The following is a 15385-nucleotide window of genomic DNA, read 5'->3' as shown; positions in this document are numbered from 1 at the left end:
GGGCATGGGGAGGTACCCATGAGTACCACAGGCCCCGCAGGTGTTCGTGCCCGCAGCGGCACCAGGCCCGGGAGCCCATCAGGCGATGGCACAGGGCTCGGGCACCAGGCCTGCAGAGAACAGGGCCTCTCGGGATGGCACACAGTGGGCTCCAGATCAGGTCAGAGGGCAACTGAGGGCCTGTCAGGGGCCCTTGCGATATGCGTCAGAAAGGAAGAGACAGTGACTTTCAGATTTGGATAGACTTTGATTCACAGTAGGGCCTGACCTGATTCATGACTGAAGAACTCTATTCTGCTTGCAGGTGTTGTGTCTGTTCGCCTGCTGAGCTGTTGTTCACTATGTTAACCATATGTATGTTCATTGGTTTCTGATTCCAACAACACAATTACACAGTCACTCGTTCACTGTCTCTTCTTCCTTCATCCTTCATTTCTCTTCCTTCTCTAGATATTGACCAAAGGTTTCATCCTCAGCCTTTCCTTCCTTAGACATGGGACTGTGGCTGGTCTCATCATCCCCTCAAGCTCTTTCCTCTTCAGACACATCGTGGCTGACATCTCGTTCTTCCTCTCTAGACATAGACCACACTTTACTCTTCTTCATCCTCGTTCTCTCTTCCCTTCCTCTTCCAGACATTGATCAGGCTGGCGCCTCTACTTCATCCTCTTCTCTCTCTTTCTCTCTAGGGATCAGGTTGGTTTTCACTTCTTCTCATCTCTTTCATTTTCCTCTCTCTTTCTAGACATGATCTTCACTTCTTTCTCATAAATGAGCTACCTTCATTCAGAGACTGTGAGCTAACTAGAAGAATAAAACCATTGTCACACCACTGACCGGTACTTAATGCTTCAGTTGCTAGTATTCAACCTCATAGAATGTGCTTGATCCTGACAGATCTGAAACCCAGATTGCCAATGATATTTTACCAGGTAATAGCGTAGTTGTTCATAACAGATCTAGCCCAGCTTATCACGCTTGCCCTAGGAAATGGTTAACATGGTGAATGTTGTATTAGAATGTTCACAACAGAATGTTGTAAACGTTTCCGTCAATGTTAGAACAACGCCCACAACAGAATGTTTGATCAACGTCATCAACAGAATGTTGCGGTAACGCAGTTTCACAGAATGTTGAAGAATGCCCAATAATGGCATGACTTGAACAGATCGCGTTTTCAGCATTGCAGTTTTCACTGATTGCTTTGTAGTGGTCAGGTGTGTGTGCAGTGTGTGTGTGTGTGTGTGTGTGTGTGTGTGTGTGTGTGTGTGTGTGTGTGTGTGTGTGTGTGTGTGTGTGTGTGTGTGTGTGTGCAGAGGCCTGCAGTATAACAACATTTAGGAGGATTGAGAGGTTACCTTCCAGTAGTCATTCATTTAACTTGGTGAGTATTAGCCATACTTCCTCTGTGACATCTTACTTCAGTATTTACTCTCTGTAATTACTTCACTTGCATTTGCTTCCTTTCAGAATACTTTTGTTTCTGTGAATATTTTTGTTTCTGTGAGTATACTGTTTATTTATGCATTTATTTCATTTCGTGAATATTTCATTTCATTTTCAGTCAGTATTTCCTTGGTTTTCAATGTATTTTACTTTCTGTATTTACAGTCTGTTTAGTATTGTGGTTACTTTCGTGAATATTTCATTTTCCAGAGTATATTGCCATTTTCTGTATCATTTTATTTTCTGTCAGAATACTTCTTTCGTATTAGCATTTCTTTGTTATTTTCTCTGTCAGAATATTTACTTTCTTCGTGAATATTGTTTTATTTCACTGTATCATTTCTTACTTCAGAATATTTTTACTGTTAAGCCATTTTCAGGAACACAGCTTATTTTCGTGAACATTGTTTACTATCAATACTATTTCGTATCATTGCTTATTTTCAGAATACTTATTTTCAAAACAGTATTACTTGTTTTCTTTGTGAATAGCATTGCGAAAGAGTCAACAGCTATTTCGTACATTTATTTGTAATAGCTTGATTTTCAGAGCATAATGTTACCTTCAGAATATTGTTTCATTCTTCAGAATATTTCTTTATTTCAGTCAGTATATTTTTCTCACACATCAAATTGCCGTTTATCATTGTTATTTCAACAGATAGTATATTCAAACACAATACTCGACACGATTGTATTCATCGACGGACAGATCTTCATATATTCTTCTTACATCGCTGATATTCAGTACGCCAAAATAAACTCCAGTTTGGGTAACACAACAGTAAAAGTACGCAGGTGGAAGACGAGGTTGGGAGCCCCTAGAAAGGCCGAAACCTGTGAAGAGGTCTCAGAGAGGAACCAGGCTAAGAGGTGCCAGTTCCCAGGCCGGTGGACACATGGTCAAGATAAACAAATGTTCATAATGACCAGCACATCAGTCAATACATCACAGTGTTGTGTAGAGGGTGCAATAGTCAGCACTCACAAATACGTTGGCTAGCCGATCACCAGAGTTTACGCTTCTCGTTAAACTTCAGAAGAGTTGAAAACAGCAGGTGTCTGGGCATGTCTTCATAGTCACAGAACAGTCATGAGGCAGAATCAGCTGAAATTGAGCAGCAAGCATGGCCAGGCGGAGCCGGGACAGTCAACACAGAGTCTGAGGCATGGCTCAGGCTCAGTGGTCGAGAGAAAGAAAGAAAAGATCAGAGAGAAGATATTTACCTTCCTCAGACGCCAGCCAACACGCGGTTTAAATACAAATACCAAAATGCTATAACTTCACCTTCAAATATGCTTAATTATTTTGCACAGGCACTCGTGCTGGTCACCACAGTCCATTTCTCGTGCAGCAGCCACAGCCAGCAAAACACAGATTGATGCTTCAGAGAGGCTCGCCAAAACACACAGTTGTTGCAGTTATATAACACAAAATTAAACCAGTTAAGGTACACACCTTGATGATCTCGTCGATGACTTCTCTTAGACATTATGTTACAATATTGCATGTTTTGTTCAATCGTTCATTTATTAAAACCGTGCTTATTGGGTAAGATGTTGTAATTCAAGAGTGTCATCGCTAAACTTCTCGCGAATTTGTTTAATACTTCTTCATTTCCATTAACGCTCACAGTCACATACTATTTCAAATTATAGATACAACTTTTTATAATACGTCAGATTACTAGAAACATTATATTATTTGAAAGATAATGTTAATAATGCTGTTATTTCGACACTTAATTAAATACCACAACTCAGACATTTATTATAAGAAAATGATTGCCAGCTCTTCACGAATGTATCCTGTGACTAACAAATGTTGTGCTTGGTTCCAAACAATTCATACAACACTGCTTACTATAATTATGCCACCAGAGACGCCGCGAAAAATTGCACAAAGAAAATTATACACTCCACATTCACAAGACAACAAACGTGCCATTAAATCATTTACGTTATTTTCCGCAAAATACGATAATATGTTCTGTTCACATTTAATATTCAAAGCAGCCGAAAAGAAATGAGAATTTTCATGAATCGCATTCCAAACACGTTCCAAGACCACCACAACAGAGCTGTAGCTTTCATCAGAGACAGCAGACACTCTTACACACTTTCTTCGAGAGCTGTTTGTTTCAGAAAATGTCACAGAGATGCTGTATTGACATGTTAGCATGATAAACAAACAGACAGGGACTTCCAGCGACTCAGGTTTGTCAGGATACCACAGACATCATTCAAACAGTTTTAGAAACTTAGAGCGTTTTCATTCAAATCTGTTTCACTAGCCAGGCCAGAGAACTGCCAGGGGCAATGTTTCTTATCCGGTCATGAAATGTTCTCAGCTCCGTCATGTCCAGTTTAGTTCACTCAAGTGATCAAATTAAGACTATATGTAAATGAGGAGAGATTTAGTATATGAGGACTATAGCATATACCAATAAAGAAGATTGAAAGTTTACTATAAAATCAGCAAATCACCAGACTTTGTGAGTGCAACCGAAAGACTCGAAGCAGATCTCTTGAATACATTCATCACCTTGAGCCACTGATTTAGTGCTGTTGCACCAGAAAGGTTAACAAGCTTCAGTGTTGGCTGGCAAGACATATCACATGTAATCACATGAAAATCTCTTTCTTAAAGGAAATTTTCTTCAATCCCTTTTCTAAAGTGAAAACTTTCTGAAGGAGGAAACCCTTTTCTGAAGCGAGGAAACCTCTTCTTCAGAAGAGTGAAATTTCTCTCCAGAGTCCCCTTTCAGAAAGGAAACCTCTTCCTCTAGAAACCCTTTCATGATGATTCTCTCTGTGAGTCCCCTTTCAGAAGGAAAACTCAGAAGTGAGTCTTCTTCAGATGAAACCTTTTCTTCAGATGAGAACCCCTTCTCTAGAGGTCCTTTCAGAATGAAAATCTCTTTTCTGATGAACCTCTTCCTCTGTGAGTGAAATTCCTTCTAGTTAGTGAAATTTTCTTCCAGAGCGAAATTCTTCTCTGAATGAAACCTTTTAAGATTCAAAGCCACCGCATATATATAACAAATGACATGACTCACACAAACATGCAAGGATACGACCATGCTTCGTGATTACTAGTGTGAAAGTGTTTTCACAATATCACACACGAATTCTCACCCTCCTTTCAGACTTCCGAGTAGTCTGTCGCCCATTTTCGTGGCGGTTCGAGACGTGACTATCTGAAAGCCGAAAGAAATACGGAGTTTACGAGACTTCGTCCACTGCGATGAAGATGACTTCAACCAACGACGACCTTCGTCACCGTCCTCACCTTCAGCGCCTCGAACACTCTTATCCAGATCACAACTGAACGCCGCCGTTACGTTTTCGACGAAATCTTCGGCAAACTTCAACATCTAATAGATTTTAAAGCTGCACAACTTCGTCACCTCGATAGAAATTTAACAGGCCACTTTCAGCTTGAATTTACGTTTTTTTCCTTCTTCGTTACTGAATACCGGTGCGTAAATACTAACCTGTTTCGTTACCTTCCTGCGTGAGTGACAGTTGTAGAGCAGACAAGCGAATGATTGACAAGTTGAACAAAATATATCATTTCTCGTTCAACAATACTGCTGATTTTTAACTCACGCACAGCAAGATGTTTCTCACGCCATCTGAATATATTCACGCTGGCACGAACATTTCAAAACTGTTTGTTGTTGAGTTATGCTCATCACCACTACTACTACAGAAACTATCAGCAGTGCAACCAAATATTTGTCAGCCTTTTTTCGCGCGGGTCCAACAAAACATATTCAACGCCGTAAGAATATTCGCACGCAGTTGGTGCGTATTTATCAACGAGTAGATCATTGCGTGTTCGTTCGTGCTTTAGTCGTTCAGATTATAGGCTCAGAACATTTGCCGATACAGCGATACTGCATATCGCTATAGGAGTTATCGCATCTCACAAAGATAAGAAGGTTACAGCTTGTGCCGTTCTTGAAAGTTAATGGTAAAAGCTTTGCTATGGGTATATTGTATTTTGAGATACTTAACCATGAAAATAAGTCAATAAAGGGTAGTTCATCTTCGAATGGTAATACACGAATACCTTTGTAAAATGAGATTCATCATACAAACACAATAAAATGCACTTACAGTCAGCCTGCTTACCCTACAGGTAAACTACGACAGATCAGTAGACTGAACACTTACAGATCATCAGACCTGAACATTCGAACACCTCATAGTATCATTGTGCATCTCGGGAACACTTCACAGACTACTGTAGCTCGAACACCTTCATAGACTATCGTAGTCGAACACCTTCATAGATTACCGTAGGTCATATTTCAAAACCTCATATAGATCACTAGCCGAACACCATAGATTACCGTAGGTTTCGAACACCTCACAGCAGACTACTGCAGATCGAACACCATAGACTACCGTAGCTCGAACACCGCTGATCATCAGGCCTGAACACTACAGTGATTGTCAGGTGACTCTGAACACTCACATAGTGCAAGATTACGAACACCACAGGCATTACTGCAGATCTGAACACCTCATAAGACTAATGCAGGCTCAGCCCTTCATATAGACACAGACTGAACACCACTGTATTTGTAGGCTCACCACAGACTACTGCAGACTCCGAACACCACATAGACTACCAGCACTCCTGAATACTGTGTACCATATGGGGACATCGCAGACTCAACACCATATAGATTACTGTAGATTCGAACACCTTCATAGATTGTCAGGCACTGAACACTATAGACAGATTACTGTAGGTTCGAATACATAGATTACTGTGTTCGAACACCATAGACATTGCAGACTGATTTCGAACACTAGAGACCAAACCGGAACACCCATATAGACTACTGCAGACTGAATGACTGAACACTGATATAAGATTAATGTGAGGCCCGAACACCATATAGATTAGATTATCAGTATTCGAACACTGAGTAGATCATCGTAGCTTGAACACTACAGACTACCGTAGCTCATCTCCGGCAGACTACTGTAAGACCTGAACACCATATAAATATCAGGTGATCTAGAACACCATATACTCCGAACACTCATACGGACTATCAGGACCCGAACACCTCATAGACAGATACTGTTGCAGACTGAACACTACAGCAGATACTTACTGTAGGCCATATAGATTGTCGTAGGCTCGAACACCAAATAGACTACTGCAGGCTCAACACCACAGGCAGATTGGTTGTAGATACTTGAATACTCACAGACTATTGTAGGGTTTGAACATTTTGATAGGAGATTATTGTGAGATTTCCGAACACTATATAGACATTAGGCCTGAATGCAGATTGATTGGCTCTGAATAAATAAAGTAGTCTGAACATTCTCAGGCCTACAGTAGTCTATATGAGGTGTTCAGGCCTACAGTAGTCTATATGAGGTGTTCAGGCCTACAGTAGTCTATTTGAGGTGTTCAGGCCTACAGTAGTCTATATGAGGTGTTCAGGCCTACAGTAGTCTATATGAGGGTGTTCAGGTCTACAGTAGTCTATATGAGGTGTTCAGGCCTACAGTAGTCTATATGAGGTGTTCAGGTCTACAGTAGTCTATATGAGGTGTTCAGGCCTACAGTAGTCTATTTGAGGTGTTCAGGCCTACAGTAGTCTATATGAGGTGTTCAGGCCTACAGTAGTCTATATGAGGTGTTCAGGTCTACAGTAGTCTGTCTATATGAGGTGTTCAGGTCTACAGTAGTCCATATGAGGTGTTCAGGCCTACAGTAGTCTATATGAGGTGTTCAGGTCTACAGTAGTCTATATGAGGTGTTCAGGTCTACAGTAGTCTATATGAGGTGTTCAGGCCTACAGTAGTCTATAAGAGGTGTTCAGGCCTACAGTAGTCTATATAAGGTGTTCAGGCCTACAGTAGTCTGTCTATATGAGGTGTTCAGGCCTACAGTAGTCTATATGAGGTGTTCAGGTGTTCAGGTCCACAGTAGTCTATATGAGGTGTTCAGGTCTACAGTGGTCTATATGAGGTGTTCAGGTGTTCAGGTCTACAGTAGTCTATATGAGGTGTTCAGGCCTACAGTAGTCTATATGAGGTGTTCAGGCCTACAGTAGTCTGTCTATATGAGGTGTTCAGGTCTACAGTAGTCTATGTGAGGTGTTCAGGTCTACAGTAGTCTATATGAGGTGTTCAGGTCTACATTAGTCTATATGAGGTGTTTAGGTGTTCAGGTCTACAGTAGTCTATATGAGGTGTTCAGGTCTACAGTAGTCTACATGAGGTGTTCAGGTGTTCAGGCCTACAGTAGTCTATATGAGGTGTTCAGGTCTACAGTAGTCTATATGAGGTGTTCAGGCCTACAGTAGTCTATATGAGGTGTTCAGGTCTACAGTAGTCTATATGAGGTGTTCATGTCTACAGTAGTCTGTCTATATGAGGTGTTCAGGTCTACAGTAGTCTATATGAGGTGTTCAGGCCTACAGTAGTCTATATGAGGTGTTCAGGCCTACAGTAGTCTATATGAGGTGTTCAGGTCTACAGTAGTCTATATGAGGTGTTCAGGCCTACAGTAGTCTATATAGAGGTGTTCAGGCCTACAGTAGTCTATATGAGGTTTTAAATGCAGACCTACAGTAGTCTATAGAGGTGTTCAGGCCTACAGTAGTCTATATGAGGTGTTCAGGCCTACAGTAGTCTGTATGAGGTGTTCAGGTCTACAGTAGTCTATATGAGGTGTTCAGGTGTTCAGGTCTACAGTAGTCTATGTGAGGTGTTCAGGTCTACAGTAGTCTGTCTACATGTGGTTTACACCATGGGCCAAGTAGGTGACTGTAAATTGCATTTTATTGTGTTTGTATGATGCAAGACCTCATTTTACAAAATACAATTCATTATTATTACCATTCAGAGATGTAGACTACCCCTCTGACTATTGGCTTATTTTCATAGTTAAGCCTATCTCAAAATACAATACTGCCCCTTTAATTAAGACAAAGCTTTTTTTTACCCGACTGGCTTTTCAAAGACAGCTTAAATATAGCTTACACATTTTCTGCTCTTTGTAGGATGCAGTAACTCCCCACTGCTGACCTATACCTGGGTTAGTAACTCACTAGCTAGCAAAGAATATCAACAAATGTTCAAACCTATGGCTCTGAACTGATTTAAAAAGCACATGAACTTGAACCACCAATCGAATTCTACTCCGTTGTGCTCTCGCTCTACCTACAACTACGTCACAGACTCAATCTTACAACGTTAGATGTGTTTTAGTTAGTTGCTTTGAAAAAGGAGCTGATAAAATGTCCCGGACACACTCGGTCGTTTCTAGTAAGGTCGTAGTGAATTTGATGAGCATATCCATGTAAACAGACATCACAGGAGAATGTTCATTGCCCAGCGTGAATGCTCTCTTCTCCAGATTGACGCTGGGGAGCTTGACAGAACACCGTCTTCGCTTACAAAAGCCCACACGTGGGTTAAAGTCAACCCAATTGTTGTTGAGACAGGAAATGATATATTTTTCTCCTCAGACAGCTGTCAATCATTCACTGAGCTGTCTGCACTCCTGCAGCTGTCACTCACATAGGGGAGGTGCTTTGGTGGGTTTAGTGGGCTACACTTTTCGGTGATTCAAATACATAAATGAAAACAGAGGGGGAAAAAAACGTAAATTCAAACAAGTACATTTTATTTAAATTTCCTATCAGTTGGCAGTTTATTTTTAGCTTTAAAATCCTATTCGTTCTGTTTGAAATTTTTGCGGGATTTCCGTCAAGAATTGTGCGCGCGATTCGTTGCTGGGTCTGCGTTGGGAAGTGTTCAGGGCTGAAGGGTTAGGGTTGAGTGACAGAGGTCAGGTGTTAGAGTTAGGGGTCATACCTCATGCGGGTGAAGAGTTCAGGGCTGAAGTCCTCATAGAGCTCCATGTTTCCTTTCAGCTTCAGATGGGTCAGTCCTCCCAGACCACCCACAGGAAGTGATGTCAGACCGTTCTCACTCAGGTCCCTGTAAAGGGAGGTGGGGAATTCAGTAATGTATACAATTATTATGAAAACACTTTTTCACACTGTGAAATCCACAAACATGGTCTGTGCTCCTTGCATGTTTGTGAGCGTCATGTCATTTGTTCTCTGCTAATACAGTGGCTTTGGATCTTAAAAAAGGGGTTTCCTTCTAGAGGAAAGGGGTTTCCTTCTAGAGAAAGGGGTTTCCTTCCTTCTAGAGGAAAGGGGTTTCCTTCTAGAGGAAAGGGGTTTCCTTCTAGAGAAAGGGTTTTCCTTCTAGAGAAAGGGGTTTCCTAGAGGAAAGGGGTTTCCTTCTAGAGAAAAGGGGTTTCCTTCTAGAGGAAAGGGGTTTCCTTCTAGAGAAAGGGTTTTCCTTCTAGAGAAAGGGGTTTCCTAGAGGAAAGGGGTTTCCTTCCTTCTAGAGAAAGGGGTTTCCTAGAGGAAAGGGGTTTCCTTCCTTCTAGAGAAAGGGGTTTCCTAGAGGAAAGGGGTTTCCTTCCTTCTAGAGGAAAGGGGTTTCCTTCCTTCTAGAGAAAAGGGGTTTCCTTCCTTCTAGAGAAAGGGGTTTCCTTCTAGAGAAAAGGGGTTTCCTTCTAGAGAAAGGGTTTTCCTTCTAGAGAAAGGGGTTTTCATGTGATTACATGTAGCTCTGTGTCGTCCCAGCCAACACAAGTAACTGATGTTAACCTTTCTGGTTACAACCTTTTTCGTCAAGACAGATATTCCAAAGGTGGTGGAGTGTCAATCTTTACCAAGGATCACCTTCAGTGCTCGGTTGTCTCCACCAAGTCTGTCCCCAAACAATTTGATTTGCTGGTTTTATACATTAAACTTTCAAATAGCTCTTTGTTGACTGTTGCTGGGTGCTATCGTCCTCCCTCAGCACCGGCCTGTACCCTACCTGCCCTAAGCTCTCTCCTGGCCCCATACACTAAGTCTGAATTTGTCCTGCTAGGTGACCTAAACTGGGACATGCTTAACCTGTTGGGGCTAGGGGGGCAGTATTTTCACGGCCAGATAAAAACGTACCCTATTTAAACTGGTTACTACTCTGGCCCAGAAACAAGAATATGCATATAATTAGTAGATTTGGATAGAAAACACTCTAAAGTTTCTAAAACTGTTTGAATGGTGTCTGTGAGTATAACAGAACGCATTTGGCAGGCCAAAACCTGAGAAGATTCCATACAGGAAGTGCCCTGTCTGACAATTTGTTCTCCTTCTGTACCATCTCTATCGAAAATACAGCATCTCTGCTGTAACATGACATTTTCTAAGGCTTCCATTGGCTCTCAGAAGGCGCCAGAAAGTGTAATGGGGTGTCTGCTGTCTCTGGGCGAAGTACAGCAGCTCTGTTTGTGAGTGGTCAGGCTGGGAACAGTGACACTGGAGATGCACGTTCATGAGAATTCTCAATTTTTTTCTTTCAGCCTTTGAATGAATACAACGTCGCCCCGGTTGGAATATTATCGCTATTTTACGAGAAAATAGCATAAAAATTGATTTTAAACAGCGTTTGACATGCTTCGAAGTACAGTAATGGAATATTTTGAATTTCTTTGTCACAAAATGCGCTCGCGTCACCCTTCGGATACTGACTTGAACGCACGAACAAAACGGAGGTATTTGAATATAACTATGGATTATTTGGAACCAAAACAACATTTGTTGTTGAAGTAGAAGTCCTGGGATTACATTCTGATGAAGAACAGCAAAGGTAATCCAATTTTTCTTATAGTAAATCTGAGTTTGGTGAGGGCCAAACTTGGTGGGTGTCAAATTAGCTAGCCGTGATGGCCGGGCTATGTACTCAGAATATTGCAAATGTGCTTTCCCCGAAAGGCTATTTTAAAATCTGACACCGTGATTGCATAAAGGAGTTCTGTATCTATAATTCTTAAAATAATTGTTATGTATTTTGTGAACGTTAATCGTGAGTAATTTAGTAAATTCACCGGAAGTTTGCGGTGGGTATGCTAGTTCTGAACATCACATGCTAATGTAAAAAGCTGGTTTTTGATATAAATATGAACTTGATTGAACAAAACATGCATGTATTGTATAACATAATGTCCTAGGAGTGTCATCTGATGAAGATCATCAAAGGTTAGTGCTGCATTTAGCTGTGGTTTTGGTTTTTGTGACATATATGCTTGCTTTGAAAATAGCTGTGTGATTATTTTTGGCAGGGTACTCTCCTGACATAATCTAATGTTTTGCTTTCGCTGTGAAGCCTTTTTGAAATCGGACAATGTGGTTAGATTAACGAGAGTCTTGTCTTTAAAATGGTGTAAAATAGTCATATGTTTGAGAAATTGAAGTTATAGCATTTTTGAGGTATTTGTATTTCGCGCCACGTGATTCCACTGGCTGTTGACGTCCCACCTTGCCCAGGGAGGTTAAGTATGCTCTCTCTAATTCTCTCTTTCTTTCTTTCTCTCTCTCGGAGTACCTGAGCCCTAGGACCATGCCTCAGGACTACCTGGCATGATGACTCCTTGCTGTCCCCAGTCCACCTGGCCATGCTGCTGCTCCAGTTTCAACAGTTCTGCCTGCGGCTATTGAACCCTGACCTGTTCACCGGACGTGCTACCTGTCCCAGACCTGCTGTTTTCAACTCTCTAGAGACAGCAGGAGCGGTAGAGATACTCTGAATGATCAGCTATGAAAAGCCAACTGACATTTACTCCTGAGGTGCTGACTTGTTGCACCCTCTACAACTACTGTGATTATTATTATTTGACCATGCTGGTCATTTATGAACATTTGAACATCTTGGCCATGTTCTGTTATAATCTCCACCCCGGCACAGCCAGAAGAGGACTGGCCACCCCTCATAGCCTGGTTCCTCTCTAGGTTTCTTCCTAGGTTCTGGCCTTTCTAGGGAGTTTTTCCTAGCCTCCGTGCTTCTACACCTGCATTGCTTGCTGTTTGGTGTTTTAGGCTGGGTTTTTGTACAGCACTTTGAGATATCAGCTGATGTAAGAAGGGCTATATAAATACATTTGATTTGGTCTGTCCGTCCGTCCGTCCGGCCTGCCTGCCTGCCTGCCTGCCAGCCAGCCAGCCAGCCAGTTTCTAGAGTCTGTGTCAGTGTTGGCCTAAAGAGTTGCTTTAATTAAGGTGAACCAAAGTTACCAAAGTTTCCCTGACTTGCTTGGTGGTTGCGTGGGATATATGTGTGTATGTATACTCACAGCTTGGTCAGAGAATGGAACGAAATGAAGGCATCAGGGTGAATCCACTCAATACTGTTGAAGCTGAGATCTCTGGGGGGAGAGAGTGAGAATTAGTTACTGTCATTATTCCGAATGTTGTGTTTAGTGCCTATCTGTTAGAGTAACAGTATTCACAGAGAGTAACAGTTTGTGTGTAGGGGAAAGAGTATACTGACAGAGAGTAAAGAGTATTCACAGAGAGTAAACAGTATTCACAGAGAGTAAACAGTATACTCACAGAGAGTAAAGAGTATTCACAGAGAGTAAAGAGTATTCACAGAGAGTAAACAGTATACTCACAGAGAGTAAACAGTATTCACAGAGAGTAAAGAGTATACTGACAGAGAGTAAAGAGTATTCACAGAGAGTAAACAGTATTCACAGAGAGTAAAGAGTATTCACAGTGAGTAAACAGTATTCACAGAGAGTAAACAGTATTCACAGAGAGTAAACTAACAGAGAGTAAAGAGTATTCACAGAGAGTAAAGAGTATTCACAGTGAGTAAACAGTATTCACAGAGAGTAAAGAGTATTCACAGAGAGTAAAGAGTATTCTGACAGAGAGTAGAGAGTATTCACAGAGAGTAAACAGTATTCACAGAGAGTAAAGAGTATTCTGACAGAGAGTAGAGAGTATTCACAGAGAGTAAACCGTATACTCACAGAGAGTAAAGAGTATTCACAGAGAGTATACAGTATACTGACAGATAGTAAAGAGTATTCACAGAGAGTAAAGAGTATTCTGACAGAGAGTAGAGAGTATACTGACAAAGAGTAGAGAGTAAAGAGTATTCACAGAGAGTAAAGAGTAAAGAGTATTCACATAGAGTAAACAGTATACTCACAGAGAGTAAAGAGTATTCACAGAGAGTAAAGAGTATTCACAGAGAGTAAAGAGTATTCACAGAGAGTAAAGAGTATTCACAGAGAGTAAAGAGTATTCACAGAGAGTAAAGAGTATTCACAGAGAGTATACAGTATACTCACAGAGACCGTAGAGAGCTGAGCTGCTGGAAGGTATTCCTCTCAATCCTCCTAATGTTGTTATACTGCAGGCCTCTACACACACACACACACACACACACACACACACACACACACACACACACACACACACACACACACACACACACACACACACACACACACACACACACACACACACCCTGTTACTACAAAACAATCAGTGAAACTGCAATACTGAAGCATAGACTCCTACTATTTCAGTCATACCATTATTGGAACGTTGTTCAAACATTCTGTTATTGGAACGTTGTTCTAACATTCTGTTATTGGAACGTTGTTCAAACATTCTGTTATTGGAACGTTGTTCTAACATTCTGTTATTGGAACGTTGTTCTAACATTCTGTTATTGGAACATTGTTCTAAGCTACAACCATTTCACCATGTTGACTCACATTTCCTGCAGGGCAGAGCAGTGATAGAAGCTGGGTAGATCCTCTATCTGATTATGAGACAGCTCGCTGTGAACACACAGACAAAAATATCATTATTGTGTAATCTGGGGTTTCAGATCCATGTCAGAGTTAAGCATTTCTATGGGGTTTGGGATTTTATCAACTGGGGCATTTAAAGGGGTACAGTTCAATTGAATTGTGTGTGTGGACATTCTTGCGTTCAAAGTACTCACAGTACTCTGAGGCGGGGTAGCTGCAGGCACAACCGCTGAGGAAGAGTAGAGAGACCAGCCCTGGTCAATGTCCTAGAGAGAGAGAGGAGAGAGAGAATGAGGGATGAGGAAGAGTAGAAACCAGCCCTGGTCAATGTCCTAGAGAGAGAGAGGAGAGAGAACGAGGGATGAGGAAGAGTAGAAACCAGCCCTGGTCAATGTCCTAGAGAGAGAGGAGAGAGAGAGAACGAGGGATGAGGAAGAGTAGAAACCAGCCCTGGTCAATGTCCTAGAGAGAGAGAGGAGAGAGAGAACGAGGGATGAGGAAGAGTAGAAACCAGCCCTGGTCAATGTCCTAGAGAGAGAGAGGAGAGAGAGAACGAGGGATGAGGAAGAGTAGAGACCAGCCCTGGTCAATGTCCTAGAGAGAGAGAGAGAGAGAACGAGGGATGAGGAAGAGTAGAAACCAGCCCTGGTCAATGTCCTAGAGAGAGAGAGGAGAGAGAGAGAACGAGGGATGAGGAAGAGTAGAGAGACAGGGGGGGTGGAGTGAGAGACAGAAGAGTGTATTTGTGTATTGTTGTGATTGTTTAGGTCCAGGGAAGCCAGTAGGTTCTTCTGTCTCTGTGATACTAACACAGTGAGACAGCTAGCTCAATAGGCAACGAACCGGACCACTGCTGGCTTGCCTCTGAAGCTTAACAGGATCGGGACTACTTGGTCCTTGGATGGGAGACCAGATTCTGCTGGTCCAAGGAGATCCTAACGCCCCAGAACTTTCTGAAAGTCACTGCATGTGTTTGCTCTGTCACACCCTCCCAGAGCCCCTGTCGTACCCTCCCAGAGCCCCTGTCGTACCCTCCCAGAGCCTGTCGTACCCTCCTAGAGCCCCTGTCGTACCCTCCCAGAGCCCCTGTCGTACCCTCCCAGAGCCCCTGTCGTACCCTCCCAGAGCCCCTGTCGTACCCTCCCAGAGCCTGTCGTACCCTCCCAGAGCCCCTGTCGTACCCTCCCAGAGCCTGTCGTACCCTCCCAGAGCCCCTGTCGTACCCTCCCAGAGCCTGTCGTACCCTCCCATACCCTCCCAGAGCCTGTCGTACCCTCC

The 15385-nt window shown here is 42.3% G+C and overlaps 1 protein-coding gene across 1 annotated transcript in view; it reads right to left on the bottom strand.

Annotated features, from left to right (window-relative positions):
- Positions 1–9247: 9247 nt before the first annotated feature.
- Positions 9248–15385, bottom strand: part of LOC106574356 (leucine-rich repeat-containing G-protein coupled receptor 6-like) — a 113425-nt gene continuing 107287 nt past the window's right edge. Inside the window, exons 11-15 of the mRNA XM_045711109.1 lie at positions 14302–14373; positions 14069–14134; positions 13637–13708; positions 12629–12700; positions 9248–9432 (exon numbers count right to left, since the gene is read on the bottom strand). Coding sequence (XP_045567065.1) covers positions 9294–9432; positions 12629–12700; positions 13637–13708; positions 14069–14134; positions 14302–14373 — 421 coding nt within the window. The 3' untranslated portion in view covers positions 9248–9293. The remainder of the gene's footprint in view (positions 9433–12628; positions 12701–13636; positions 13709–14068; positions 14135–14301; positions 14374–15385) is intronic.

The sequence above is a fragment of the Salmo salar genome, unplaced genomic scaffold, assembly GCF_905237065.1.
Source record: "Salmo salar unplaced genomic scaffold, Ssal_v3.1, whole genome shotgun sequence".
Taxonomy (NCBI): Eukaryota; Metazoa; Chordata; class Actinopteri; order Salmoniformes; family Salmonidae; genus Salmo; species Salmo salar.
Note: the sequence above shows the minus strand (reverse complement) of the source record. Positions and strands in the feature narration are given on the sequence as shown.